Below are 14,178 nucleotides of genomic sequence, written 5' to 3'. Positions count from 1 at the left end.
GGCCAGCAGTCTTCGTCTCCAAGACTCCAAGGACCTGCCGCCGATCGGCCAACGTATCTCATCGTCATCGCCTTGAGCCCTCGCCATTCTGGCCCAAGAGTGGCGTCGCCGCGTCTCCCTCGGCTTTGTCAGCTGATGAGTCTATCCCACTTCCCTGTGAGTTCTTCTCTCCTTGTCTCCCCTCCTCTCTTGTCATCTTTTTCTATGACATGCCTGCTGCTGCTCATATCGTTGTGTGCCTGTGTGGTGTGCATTGCAGCATTGGTCTCTCTATTACTGATTGTGGACGGTCACCAATGGACGCACAAGCACCACCACCAAATTGTGACATCGCCATCATTGGCTCTCAGTCTCAGCCATCGTCAGATGCTGTGCACTCATCTAGTAAGCACTACATGTCCATTGCCCATGTATGTTTAATTGTTCTAGCTATTTCTTTATTTGGTTACTTAGAGAAAATCATTTTTTATAGGAATACTAGCTCTCGTTGCAAGTGAAGGTGCAAGTCATATTGTTGGTCAATCTGCATCTTCGTTGACACCTGCATCTGATGGAATTCTTTTGCCAAGTGTTGGTGCTAGTGCTGTTGGCAGTGGTACTGATGCTCCAACCAATTTTGATGCTGAAAATGATGGCGAGGATGGCGAGCGTCCTATCAAGAGGCCAAAGAAGACCACATCAGAAGTGTGGGATCACTTTGAAAAGTATACAGTGACAGTGGAGGTCAATGGTAAGATGGAAAAGCAGATCTGGGCAAAGTGCAAGGTCAAAGGGTGTAATACCAAGACAAGCAAACACAGGACTGAGGGAAAATTTGGTACTTCAGGTTTTTGGACTCATCTTGCTAATTACCACAGCATAAAGAAAGGGCAGCAGCATCTCACAACCCAAAAAAATGAGGCAGGAATTGCCATTGTTCAACCATACAAGTATGATCAAGATGCTAGCGTGAAGAAGTTCTATGAAGCAATGATTGCTCATGAGTATCCTTTCAATATGGTTGAACATGAATTATTTCAAGATTGGGTAAAATCCTTGCGTCCAAATTACCCAATGAAGTCTCGTGTCACAGTTAGAAAGGAGATAATGGAATATTATTTGGATAAAAAGAATAAGTTATATGAATACTTGAAAACCATTCAATGTCGTTTTAGTGCAACCATGGATATGTGGACATCCAACCAAAACAAGGCCTACATGTGTATCACTCTTCATTGGGTTGATGAGGATTGGAAAATTCAAAAGAGAATTATTAATTTCTTCCATGTTGAAGGGCGCCATACTGGTGAGAAGTTGTCTTATACCGTGAGTTCTTGTCTTCTAAAATGGTATGTTGAGAAAAAGATGTTTTCTTTGACTTTGGATAATGCTTCTGCAAATGAAGTTGCTGTTAAAGATCTAATCATAGAACTAAAAAAACATAGTCCTTTGATTTGTGATGGGCTGTTTTTTCATGTGAGATGTGCCAATCACATCCTTAATTTGGTTGTTAAAGATGGCATGCATGTGATTTCCACTGCAACTCAAAAGATTAGAGCATCCGTACTTGTTGTTAAGGGGTCTCCAATTCAGTGGGAATAATTCCAAATGTGTGCAACTGAATGTGGATTGGATACAAAACGTTCTTTGTCACTTGATGTTTCTACAAGGTGGAATTCAACGTATCTTATGTTGAGGGATGCTTTATATTACAAGGCGGCCTTTGAGAGACTTACTTCCATAGAACGCCATAGATATGGCAGTATTGCACCTTCACCCCAGGATTGGCAGAATGCGCACAATCTGATTCCATTATTAAAAAAATTCTTTGACCTCACTGAGATATTTTCTGGTACTACATATCCAACAGCAAATCTATTTTTCTGTGGCTTTTGTGAGATTAAGTTACTGCTATCAGATTGGTGTCATAGTAGTGATACTACCATTTGTGAAATGGCAAATGCAATGAGTGTCAAGTTCGATAAGTACTGGAGAAAGTCTAATGTTGCACTAGCTGTAGCAAATGTTCTTGATCCTAGGTTCAAAAGAAGAGTTGTGGAATTTTACTTGAAAAGGTTCCATAGAAATTCCTATCAAGCTGAACTTGACAAATTTAATGGTGTCCTAAGGAATATGTTTCAGTGCTATCTTTCAGGTACACCATCTGCAAAGAGCAGTAACACACATGCAACATCTTCTGATCAATTTGTGGATACTGTAGTTACTGAGCTTGACTTCTTATTTGAAAATGAGTCATTTGATGATGATGGAGAAGTGAGTGAATTGGATAGGTACATAGCAGATCCACCTTTGAAGGCTACTAAAGCTAATCAGAATACATTTGATATTTTAGCATGGTGGAAATCTCAGATGGAAGAATATCCTACCCTCTACCTGCTTGCTCGTGATGTGTTGGCCATGCAAGTTTCGAGTGTTGCATCTAAATCGGCTTTTAGTGCCGGTGGTCGTGTTGTCGATCCATATCGAAGCCGCCTTGATCCTGAGATGGTGGAAGCCCTTGTTTGCACAAAGGACTGGATAATTGCATCTAAAAGAGGTGAAATTTCAGCACATAGTTAGTTTTACATGTTAAAGAAATTAACAATACTTACTCGTGTAGCTTCCTTTTATATTTTTAGGGTCTAAGAATATTTCTTCTATGCCCAATGATCTTGAGATCCTGGAAGTCATTAAGGAGAATCTGATACTAGAGGTTCTTTCTTTCTATTTCCTTTTGTTATTTGGATTATTGATTGTTAGTATATAGTGTACCGACCTATATTTATCATGCAAATTACAGGATGCATTCTTGGACGTGGGAGGTGACAACGTGGGTGCTGAAGATGATGACTTGCCTGAGGTTCAACTGTAGGTAGCGAAATTATCTAGGGGTTGTAGCAAATAGCCTCAAGCGGACAAGCATTGTCAACTATCATCAACATATCTTTGAATGTTCTATAATGTGAGGCTACGAGCCTGTCACCTGTATGGTTGTCTTGGATTCTAAGATGGGTTCTACTGTCTATGTAATATTATAATGTGAGTGACTATGTGTCTATTAGTCTATGCCACTGTGATGTACGTGTCAAGGAAGTTAGTCATCTCTATCTTTGTGTATGATATCTATCATAATATTATGCTATTAGCGAAGTTATATAGTTTGATATGTTTTTCATTTTTGAAATATCGATTTGATAATTTTCGACCGTAATCGATGTGCTTTCGATCGAATAGTCTCTCTTTCGAAATTATCGATATATCGACGCCGCTATCATTTTTGACAATATCGTATCGTTACCGTTTTCAGGAAAAAAAATTGAAAGTGAAAATGGTTTAGCCTTCTACCGATCGTTTTCGACCGTTTTCATCCCTATATCTCACGGAAGATCGGGCCGCGTCTACTATCAATTGGTATGCTACGATGTGGGGTAGTTGAGGATCCGGAGGATCAAATGGTTAGGTTTTATGGGGGATTGAGGTGGGAGATTCAGGATATTGTTGATTATAAAGAATATCATTCTATACAACGCTTGTTCCATCTTTCTATGTTGGCAGAAAAAGAATTGCAGGGTCGTCAACAGTGGAGGAGCAGCACTTTCGCGCCACACCAGCCACCGGTGCCAGCCAAGGTGTCATCCTCTTCGGGCGTATGGACGTCCACATCTTTCTCCACCAGCGGCACACGCAGCACCGCACCTTCGGCATCACAGGGACACGACAACAGCAAGTCCTTGGTGGCTTCGGGTGTTGCAGCAAAACCTGCTACGACCACCTCTTCCACAGGCCGCTCCTCCGACATCAAGTGCCACCACTGCCAGGGACTTGGCCATATTCAGCGAGATTGCCCCAGCAAACGGGCATACATTGCTACTGGTGATGGTGGGTATGTTAGTGCTTCTGATGTTGAAGATGAAGATACTGTTGGAGCTAACATTGCAGAGAGTTATGATGGTGATGAAGAGGTTCTTGGTACAACAGCGACCGAGACCTATAAGGCCTTGATTGTGCAACGAGCTTTGAGTGCCACGGCTAGTGACGATGACAACAGACAGCGCCACAACCTCTTCAACATGTTCCTCATCGTCAAGGACTGCCGTGTACACACCATCATTGACGGTGGTAGCTGCAACAACTTGGTGAACGTTGAGTTGGTCAAGAAGCTTGGCTTGACCACACGAGAGCATCCCCACCCTTATCACATTCAATGGTTTAACAACAACGGTAAGTTCAAGGTAACAAAAACAGCAAGGGTGCATTTTTCTATTGGCTCTTACCATGACTTTGCTGATTTCGATGTGGTGAGTATGGATGCTTGCTCTCTTTTACTGGGACGTCCTTGTGAGTTTGATACTGATGCTATTCACCATGGTAGATCTAATAAATATACTTTCATGCATAAGGGAAAGAAAATTGTGTTGCTTCCTATGACTCCCACTGAAATTGTCCACTTTGAACATGAGAAAAAGACTAATGCTAAGTAAAAAGGTGTTTTGAACTCTGAAAATCAGCAACCTATTAATTTAAAAACTCCTACTTTGCTAGCCACTAAATCTGATCTTGATGAGTTACATGCCTCTATTGGACTTTGCTATGCCTTAGTGTGCAAAAATGTTTTCTATTCCATTGATGATACGTCTATTGCTTTGCCACCGGCTATTGCTAACCTTTTCCAAGAGTATATGGATGTGTTTCCCTCTGAGATACCCCTGGATTACCACCTGAGTTGCTTCCAGATTTTCGGGTTAGTTCCACCTTTAACATTTCAGATTTGAAGCCATATATGGGTGACGAAGATGAGATCGAGTCAAGGACGACTCCAATTCAAGAGGAGGATGATGATGAGGACATCACTTCTATACATACAATGAATGGACCGATAACACGATCTCGTGCACGACAGCTAAATCTCCAGGTACGTTCTACCCTAGTCAATTGTGTTTCAGAGCTTACGCTTGGGGCCATGGACGTTTTGATGATTAGGTACCTTGGAGAGGACCAGCAAGGATTTGGGAAAGGCCAAGGTGTTGAGGAGGAGCAGCAAAGGCCGCCACAACAGGAAGGAGATCAAGTCCGACTAGGCTGCGACTCCATCTCAGGTTTCAGGACCAGTCTGCACTAAAATGGACGCCCAGGATGCATCCGGACTCCGATTGTGACAGACTTAATATGGTTGGAAATATAAGGAGATTATCTAACCAACCCAACTGGTTCCACCCTAAAATTCATCCAAAGTCAACAGGAATCGTCGAAACAAGTCAGCGTTCAGATTCTGTTTTGGTGCTGCGACACCGTCTGTTGGGCCGTTGGCCCGTGTATCGCGTCGGAGCCTATTAGGGGCGAGTCCAGGGGTCACACACGCCCTAATACTCTATTTATTCAGTAGCCGCCGCCATATTTAGGTTTGGGTTTTGCTTAGATCAATTCTGTCATCGAACAGTGTCGTCGTCATCGGCTTGTGAGACCCCATCCCGTAATCAATACAAATTTATTTCCTATTCTTGCTTGTGTTCTTGATTGCGCTTGCAGGGATAAGCCTTCGTGGCGAGGTCATTCGTGTGTCACGGGTGATAACCAACGGAGCCGTGGTGTAGTGATTGCGAGGAACCGTTCGCTCGGAGCCTTGGATCATCAACGTCGAGATCTCCACTCAATCAAATTATCATATCTCACGGAAGATCGGGCCGCGACTACTATCAAACCTCGTCGGAACATGTTTCTGTAACAACATTTTTTAGTAGCAACTTAGTTGCCAGGGTTAGAATCATCAAGTAAATCTAAGCAAGAAGTAGAAACATCTTTCTTAATAATTTTAGGAATTTTAACTAAAAAAGCTCCCGGGGTGCTACCGATGTTTTCTAGCTTAGTAGTTAGCACATTATTGTGAATGCTAAGAGTTTCCATTTTCTCTAGTAAAATTTCAATAGTATCATGAGAGCTAGCTAATTTAGCTTTATGTTTTAGATTATTTTTAACAAGACTATCATTGGTAGTTGAGGATGAAACTTTAGACTCTAATTGCTCAATTTTAGTTGTTAACTTACAATTCAAATTTGCAAATGTTTCAAATTTTTCTAGAAAACATTTTGTCGTGGTTTGTGGAACCGGGCGACAATAAGATTTGTGTTCGGCAGGGGTGCTAGCGCGGACTCACTCCAAATGGTGAGCTATGGGGGGCTCGAGGGTGGATCTGAGACGAGTTGGTTATACTGGTCCAGTGCAGCGCTGATCGTGGTATTGCTTAGGAACGTTTTATAACTGAATGCTTGTGTAAATTCATAGAGATATGGGATGATGCTTAGATGGGGCTTGTCTTACCCTTTTATAGCCCAAGAGTAGATGTTACAATGAGGACTAGTATTCTACTGGGGTGGATTTTGGCCTCCTGCTTCTAGGCCTCGTAGCCCCTGTTGACTGCAGATGGTGTCCTGGAAGTTCGACATATGCACTCATATGAGTACTTATCGAAGAGGGGTAGCCTGCGGCGACATTGCTCATCCTGAAAGGGAAAGAGCGTGGCGCTGATCCTTTCTCTCGGGTCGTGGGAGGAGGGACTGATGGACTTATCGTGGGATCTACGTGTGTAGCCGTCTTTGCTCTTGGGGCGAGGCTGATGCCAAACATGTCCCTCACAATGGAGTTTGCGCCATCTGTCTACCCCGCGACTGGGCAGGAAGTACTGCCCACGATGCGGTTGCAAATGTTTCGCCTCCATCTCTTCTAGTGAGAGGGACGACGACGAAGGTCTGGGTGTCCCTCCTCTGGCCAGGAAAGTAGGAGCGAATGTGCTCCTCCTGGCTGGCAGAATCGATAGTCGCGGTTGGTTTGGTGTATGAGTGGGAGGAGTACCATGTCATAGTCGTAGTCGAGGGGCATGAACTCAAGGCTCCTGAACCAAATCACCGTGCCAAGCGGCAAAAGGTGTTCAGGATCTGCTATCCGGAACCTTGATAGGAATGTGATGTCAACACGTATCGCCCCCTACCTGGCGTGCCAACTTTCGGAGTTTGAACCTGAAGCTCCTAGCCGACTAGTAAATATGTGCTGCGTGCTCCAAATATCTGAGTATGATTGAGGCAAGTGCCAATACCAGGAGTAGGGTGAGTAATGGACGGTGAAGTGTCCTCCCTCCCATAGAAGGCACCGAGCTCCTCCTTTTATAGTTGCAAGGAGGAGGCCCAGGTGTACAGGTGTCACCATGCTATCGTCGTGGTCGTAGGGGCATGTCCAAGCCCTGTAGTGGTATGGCTAGCAGGATGGCTCTCATCCTGGTTGTCGTCTTTGGTTAGGAGAAGGACGCTCGATCCCTATATCATGTTCCTTTGACTGGGTAGAGAGTCGAGGCTGAGTTTAGGAGCACGGGCATGCGTCCGAGCCCTAGCCTGTACATGGGTGTGGATGAGACGTTTTGTCTGTCGAGTTGGAGTGGTTGAAGGAGTGCTCGGCATGGTCTTCAGTGGTTTTCACGGGAGAGCAGGTGTCATTTAATATACATGCTTCCCTATTAGGACAGTTGGACGAGGCCAAGCTCGGGCGAGGCGAAGATTTCGCTCGAGCCCGAGGTCGAGATTAGACGTTACATGTAGTCACGCTCTAACCATCGTTGTGGGTGGTAAAAGTAGATTAGACCGTGGTCGTGTCGTCATTTGTTGACTTTGGTGCCTTCCGCAGGATAAGTGGTCGTACGGACACACGTTCTGGGATCGGAGTAGTTGGCCGAGGCGGGCATGCTCCGGAGCGTTGCCCGAGACGCCCTCGGGTGCGTCAGAAATACGTTTCCCGCACGAGGTTGGCCTCGGGCGAGTCGTGAATGCGTTTCTCGTCCGAGGTTGGCCTCGAACGAGTCGTGACTGTGTTTTCTGTCCGGGGTTGGTCTCAGGCGAGTCGTGACTTAGGTTCCGCGTGCCTTGGTAAGGTTGAAAGCGTGTTTGCTTATGACCCGTTCTTACTTAAGCGTCTAGTCACTTCAGTGTTGTGATCTAGATACCCCTAATTATGAGATAAAATGATGTCTGCTCCACTTGAGTCCTTGAATGATTTATGGGCTTTCACTAATTTATAATCAGATCTATAAATTATAGACACTTAGAGCAACTCCAAGAGGAAGCTAAAAATATCCTCCCAAAAATTAACTATTGGGGGCAGGCTAAAAAATTTTAGAGGTAAATTATAGTGTATACTCCAACAGTTTCTTAAACAAATGCTGAAAACTCTAATCTGGCCCAAGATGCAAGGCGTTTATTTTCCTACTATTGCATCAACATGTGCATACTAGGGTAAATTTAAGTGTGCCATGGCTACGCCAGCCTCTGAAGTCTGAATCATAGAACAGGGGTAAGTTTTTTGACCTTGCTAGAAACTATAAACAGACAAATATGGCTTGAAACATCATCAGTCACTGAGCGAGGCACACAAACTGTAAAAGATAAACAGATGATTGATCGAGATATCCATTATGAACATTGTGTGACATGCTAGTAATATTAACATATCAAGCAACGACCATGTAGCTAGTTTCTAACACAAATGAGAGACAAAAGATCTTTGGATAAAGGCATGCTGGCCTACTACTTGTCCAACTTTCTAGTTCATGAAAACAAGTCAGTCTCCTACCAATTCATCTTCCCAGCACATGAAGACACATAAAAAAACATGTTGACATAGCAGCAGAATGCCCCTACTATCAGAAACTGAGATAGCAGGTTGTGCGTGCCATGAACCATTCATTACTCCCCACCAGACCGTAGAATATCCCATCCACCTCCTACAAGCAACTGCAAGGGCATCAATACCTGGAGCAATCAAGAAATACAAAACTAGTAGTTCTAGAACTAAATCACAACTCACATAAATTATCAAACGTAAACTCTACTATCTATTCAATACTTATCTCAGGGCAGGGGGCGAGCAGAGGGCAGGGCAGGGCAGGGGCCGCGCTGTGCGTGCCTGCAAGGTTGCGCACTGTCGCTGCTACTAGCGGGCGGAGGGCGGGGCTAGGGCTGGGCGCTGCAGGGGCTGGGAGCTGGTGGCTGGCTGCCGAGTGCGTCTGCACGGGAGGAGGGATGAAGGAGCCGACTCGACTGGACGAGATGCGAGGGAGCACCGAAGCCGCTGTCGCGGGAGCCGTTGCCCTTGACGTCGTCGCTGCCGAAGTGCTTCAAAGTTCAAACCAGTGCCACTGCCGCAGCCGTCCTTGTGGCCGCTGCCGCCGCCGCCGCCGCCGCCGCCGACACCGATCAGGCCTCTCCCGCCATGGCTACAAACAACACAAAAGCGCGCGAGGGCGAAAATGGGTGCCGGAAACAGGTGCTATGCGCGGCAGCGAAGGGATTGGGGGATTTCACCTCGCGCAAATTTGCGGGATGGATCGGCTCGGATGCGTGACGGCGAAAATATGGGGGAAGTTTGCAAGAGCTGTTGGAGGAGAGAAAACGAGCTTTCTCCCTGAAAAAAGTTTTTCGGGGTCTTTTAGCATCGTTCTTGGAGATGCTCTTATAACCTCACAAGTCGTAGGCACGGAAATGAGATGGCATAATAGCACGTTGTGAAAACTGAAAATGGTAAAATAGTAATTGTTTCGTCTATAGCTGCAAGCCTGCAACCCTTCCTTTCTTTTCCTCCTTCTATTCCATCACCCCCAGCGTGCGCGCTGCACTCCCTCCCTGCCCCTGTTCTCTCTCTCGTGGCGACGGCGACGGCGACGACTGGGCGGCCGTTGCTGCCGCCCTACTCGCCAGGCGCCCAGGTATTCTTCGGCCCCTTCGCCGGCGACGAGTGTCACCAGGTACGCCCACTCCCCTTGGTCTTCCCTTTCTGCCGTGCGAAACCGAGCATCCAAACCCTAACGGACTGTTTTTACCCGGATCTGATCCAACCACTACTGTATATGCATGAATTTTGCCTACTAGCTTCGATCGCGTTGCAAAAAATATCGGGCGATGCCCTTAACCGGCTCCTCGCCTGTGTGCGGGAACCCTACCGATCGGAATTCTGCTAACTCTGTCCATCCATGGTTCGATTAGGTTCCTCGTCTCCGGAACGCAGTGCAAAGCAGATCGATCTCGGCCCAGCAGGGGCCTCACGACTTGACTCCCAAGGTATGGAATTTTTTGGGGGCGTTTGCGTCCGCAGTCCATTTTCCCGGTGCCTTCCCTCTGACGAAAGCACGGTCTCAGGGCTCCCAACCTTGCAGGCTGACTCGATCTCTTTGGTTTCGTGGACCGTGATCAGACTCCAGGGCTGGATCGTGTTTCTTCCAGTGTGCAAGCTTGGATCTCGTAGGTCTGGTTTAGAAAGGACCGTGCTTGCTCTTTGCTGCCGCAATCATGCAGAGTGGGGGCGACATGAGGCCTGTGCACAACAGTGTCGATACAGTTAACGCTGCTGCTGTTGCCATCGTCACCGCGGAGAGCCGCACACAGCCTCCTGCTGAACAGGTTCGTGCTCAAATACCTTATTACTGCATGGTTTCTTTTCTATCGACGTTACAAGCTAGTGATGTCCTGCTTAGTTGGATGACCTGTGTAGCTCCCTTTAATGATTGTATGCCTGTAGCAGTTTTGTACGTGCGGTTTCCGGTGTAACGGTTATGCTTAATCATCTGTGGCTGCTTGTTTGTGTGGCTTTATTTGCGTGACGTGAAAAATTACATTTCATACAACACGTGTCATGGAGCGTTTCTTGAATTTACTTCAGTAGGCATTTCATAGTATTATTGCAGTTAGTAACGGAAGAATGTTGTCGCGTAGTCAGACTTCCTAGATTTTGGTTATCAATAAGTTTGTCGGGTATTTAGAGTGCAGATATAAATCTTAGATGCATGGATTTTCCATCCAATGATGTTGGACTTCAGTTTGTTTTTAGTTTTATACAGAGTACGTCAGTAATTAGTGGAAAGTTGTAAATTTTGGGGGTCATGTCAGTGTTCGAAACTACATGCTTATGTTACTGAAATTGAGTGGTCAGTCTTTTTTCCCTTTTCATAGTTTTTATTTGTTACGAAGGGAAATAGATGTTTACAGAACTTGGCATGCAAAAAAAAACACAGAAGAAAAATACTATTTGTTGTCCTTGCAGTTGCAAATGGGTTGCTGTGACTATGGGTTGGCTGTATATTTTTTTCCAGGCTTCGGACCTGAGGATTCTTGCTAGAACTAGAAAACTTTTCTTATCTTTTGGTGGTATAGATGCAGCTGTAGAATGTTGATTTTGGTCTATTCATTTGTACATCCACTTTAGTATCTATGAAGGAAAAATTGTGGGCTATACCCTTCGCCTAGTTAGATTTGTTTATTTCCTTTTGTTGTACTATTTTGGAAGTGCATGAGGAAGGTACATCAGGAATGTGACAAAAGTTTGGTCAAACATTACTTTTTTTGAAACTTTGACACATGCTATGTTTTTTATCAAGAAACTTTGTAGGATGAGTAGTACATTTGCCATTTACAGATTACCTTATTTCTACCTCTTCCATTTCAAAGGCGGTCACATAGGCATCCGAGCATACCCAACTCACCTTGAGGGTCTAGTATGCCTTTTCGTCTTTGAAACCATGATTTGCACAGTTTCAGACACTTGTATGCATGAAAAAGGCATTGTAAATAGCAAGAGAATAGAGAATGCCTCAGAAAAGATATGGGGGTAGTTTAAATGGTCAAATTGAAGGGACAAAAAAGATGCTTTCTTTGCTGGCGATATGCCACAAGCTGTTTCTTTCTATTTTTAAGTCCCAATCTTAGGTAATATGTTTATTTTCTAATACAGGACTACAGGTTGATGTCTAGGTTTTTGTCGTTATATTTTTTATTAGTCCAGCCTCCCTCTTCCAGCTTGTTTGTTTTTGAGGGCCTGTGATTCGAACCTATGATTGTTGCTCTCCACAGATCTTAAATGGTACCTTGCAGAACTGGCAATTGTTTGATGGATTATGCATTACATATTAAAGTTTATCTTATAGTTTTAGTTTTGAACAAAAGCAATTTTTCCTCTGTCATGATACCATTGTTTCAGAACATGTTCTAAAAGCCTGTGTTCTTTCTCCATCCACTGCAAATATCTCTGGTGTGTTCTGCTTTAGTTGTGGTGATTTTGTCTGCCTTTTCTTTTAATGTTGGTTGCAACAGAATAGCACACATGCATTTGATTGACTCCCTGAGATATGTCTGATTGGACACATTATGCTGCAATCTGATTAATGATTACATTATACATATGTTTTTTGTTCTCTCATTCATATGCAGTGCAGAGTCATCTCATTCTGATCCTTGATTTCATATCATCACCGAGTTATGCTTCTGTCCGCGTTAACTGCTCTCTTTTTTGTTTGCAGAGAAGGAAATGGGCTGACCGGTTGAGCGTGTACTTCTGCTTTGGATCACAGAAGAATGGCCGGCGCATGCGTGTCAACCATGCCGCACTTGTCCCAGAACCTGCACCTCAAAGGACAGATGCGCCTGCAGCAGAAATTCCAAACCACCCACCGCCTCCTGTGTTCCCCTTTGTGGCACCGCCATCCTCTCCTGCTTCTTTCCTTCAATCAGAACCCACATCAATCGTACAATCACCAAGGGCTGGAGCTCCAGCTTTTTCGCCCCTCTCACCAAATTCCCAATCCCCGACGGGGCCACCATCCATCTTTGCTATTGGGCCGTATGCACATGAGACACAACTCGTCTCGCCTCCAGTGTTCTCGGCCTTCACAACTGAACCATCAACTGCCCCTTTCACTCCTCCTCCGGAGTCTGTCCATCTGACAACCCCTTCCTCTCCAGAGGTCCCATATGCAAAGCTTCTGACATCGATCAACAATAGCAAGAATGGTGAAGCAGGGGGTGATCTCCAGTCGTATCCAAACTACCCAGACAGCCCAATTGGGCGCCTGATATCTCCAAGCTCGGGCTGTTCTGGCACATCCTCCCCATTCCCTGACCCTGAGATGCAGGCTTCTTCACGCAGCGCTTTACGCTTGTTCCCAGTTCGTGAGCCCCCTAAGATATTGGATGGCGAGGGCGTTGCGACACAGAAGTTGATACCTCGCCATATGCGCAACGGTGGGTCCCTCTTGGATGGCCAGATCTCAGCAGCTGTACCAGTTGTGGACTTCTCTGCCCGACTTCAACCCAACGAGCACGCAATGGATCACCGGGTGTCATTCGAGTTGACCGTCGAAGATGTCGCGCGCTGCCTTGAGAAGAAGACTGCAATCTCCGGGGATTCTGGCACGGCATCATTCCACCTTGCACCGACCGGCAGCGGCGACCACCACAGAGAATCCAACGAGGCAAGGGCAGGGCTCTACGTCGACGAATCATACCATGACTTGCCCGAGAAAGCGAGGCGGTCCCTGTCCCTGCGCCTGGCCAAAGAGTTCAATTTCAACAACGTCGACGTCGGTAGCGTGGAGCCGAGCGTGGGATCCGACTGGTGGGCGAACGAGAAAGTCGCCGGGATGACAACTGAGCCAAAAAAGAACTGGTCTTTCCACCCGGTGGTGCAGCCTGGGGTCAGCTAACCTTTGCACTGACCATAATGATCTTATACAGGGATGAAGGAATTAGCTTCTTCTGCTTCTGCTTCTGCTTCAGTGGTCGATTCCTTAGGGATGACTTGCCAGCTTGTTCTAAACATGCAGCTAGTGGTAAGTTCTGGATTTAGATAGTAATAAGTAATGGGGTGTCCACCGTCTAATATCGTCATGGGATACTAAAGGTTTTTATTCTGGGAGATGTGACAAACCGCAAACTCTTTGGTTAGGGGTCGGTCGGAACTGTCCTGTTCGTCTGTTTTATCCTGATACCGGTGCTGTGTTGTGTATGTACATAATGAAGTAGTTTTTTTTAAAAAAAGTCAATTAAAAGGGTAGAACAGTTTCCTTCGATAAGTTGCCAGATGCTACCAAATTGCTTGTGATTGTTCCCTGCCTGTTCATGATATTGTTATTACAGAATTTGTGAGAGAGGAAACTTCTGGGATTTTTCTTTTTGCATCCGTACCGGAGGTTACAGGGTCCCGCGGTGGCTGGAGCTCGATTCAAGAATTGACAGCGAGATGGTGTGGACCCGCTCAACGTGACAGGGAGTTTGAGCACGTACTTGGCCAAGCCTGACGAGCAATAATGCTTTCGCTGCAAAAATATCGTGGCCGGGTTAGCCATCAGTTTTGATTGCCGTCGACAGCAACGATTTTGTCTCGTTCCAACCTCTA

At 45.5% G+C, this 14,178-nt stretch overlaps 1 protein-coding gene across 3 annotated transcripts; it reads left to right on the top strand.

Moving 5' to 3' along the window:
• Window positions 1-9,597: 9,597 nt before the first annotated feature.
• Window positions 9,598-13,901, top strand: LOC100275621 (hydroxyproline-rich glycoprotein family protein). Of its 3 annotated transcripts, none has more exons than NM_001403692.1 (4): window positions 9,598-9,760; window positions 9,999-10,073; window positions 10,207-10,412; window positions 12,305-13,883. In NM_001403692.1, the coding sequence occupies exons 3-4, from the start codon at window positions 10,302-10,304 to the stop codon at window positions 13,484-13,486; spliced, it is 1,293 nt and encodes a 430-aa protein (NP_001390621.1). In that variant the 5' UTR covers window positions 9,598-9,760; window positions 9,999-10,073; window positions 10,207-10,301; the 3' UTR covers window positions 13,487-13,883. The 3 variants fall into 3 exon arrangements, with proteins under 3 accessions (NP_001390621.1, NP_001143141.1, NP_001390622.1); NM_001149669.3 differs by having other exon boundaries at window positions 9,603-9,760; window positions 10,152-10,412; window positions 12,305-13,901; NM_001403693.1 differs by having other exon boundaries at window positions 9,636-9,760; window positions 10,169-10,412; window positions 12,305-13,894.
• The last annotated feature ends 277 nt before the right edge of the window (window positions 13,902-14,178 follow it).

The sequence above is a fragment of the Zea mays genome, chromosome 4 (genome assembly GCF_902167145.1).
Source record: "Zea mays cultivar B73 chromosome 4, Zm-B73-REFERENCE-NAM-5.0, whole genome shotgun sequence".
In the NCBI taxonomy this organism is placed as follows: domain Eukaryota; kingdom Viridiplantae; phylum Streptophyta; class Magnoliopsida; order Poales; family Poaceae; genus Zea; species Zea mays.
This window is presented reverse-complemented; position numbering and strand designations above follow the sequence as displayed.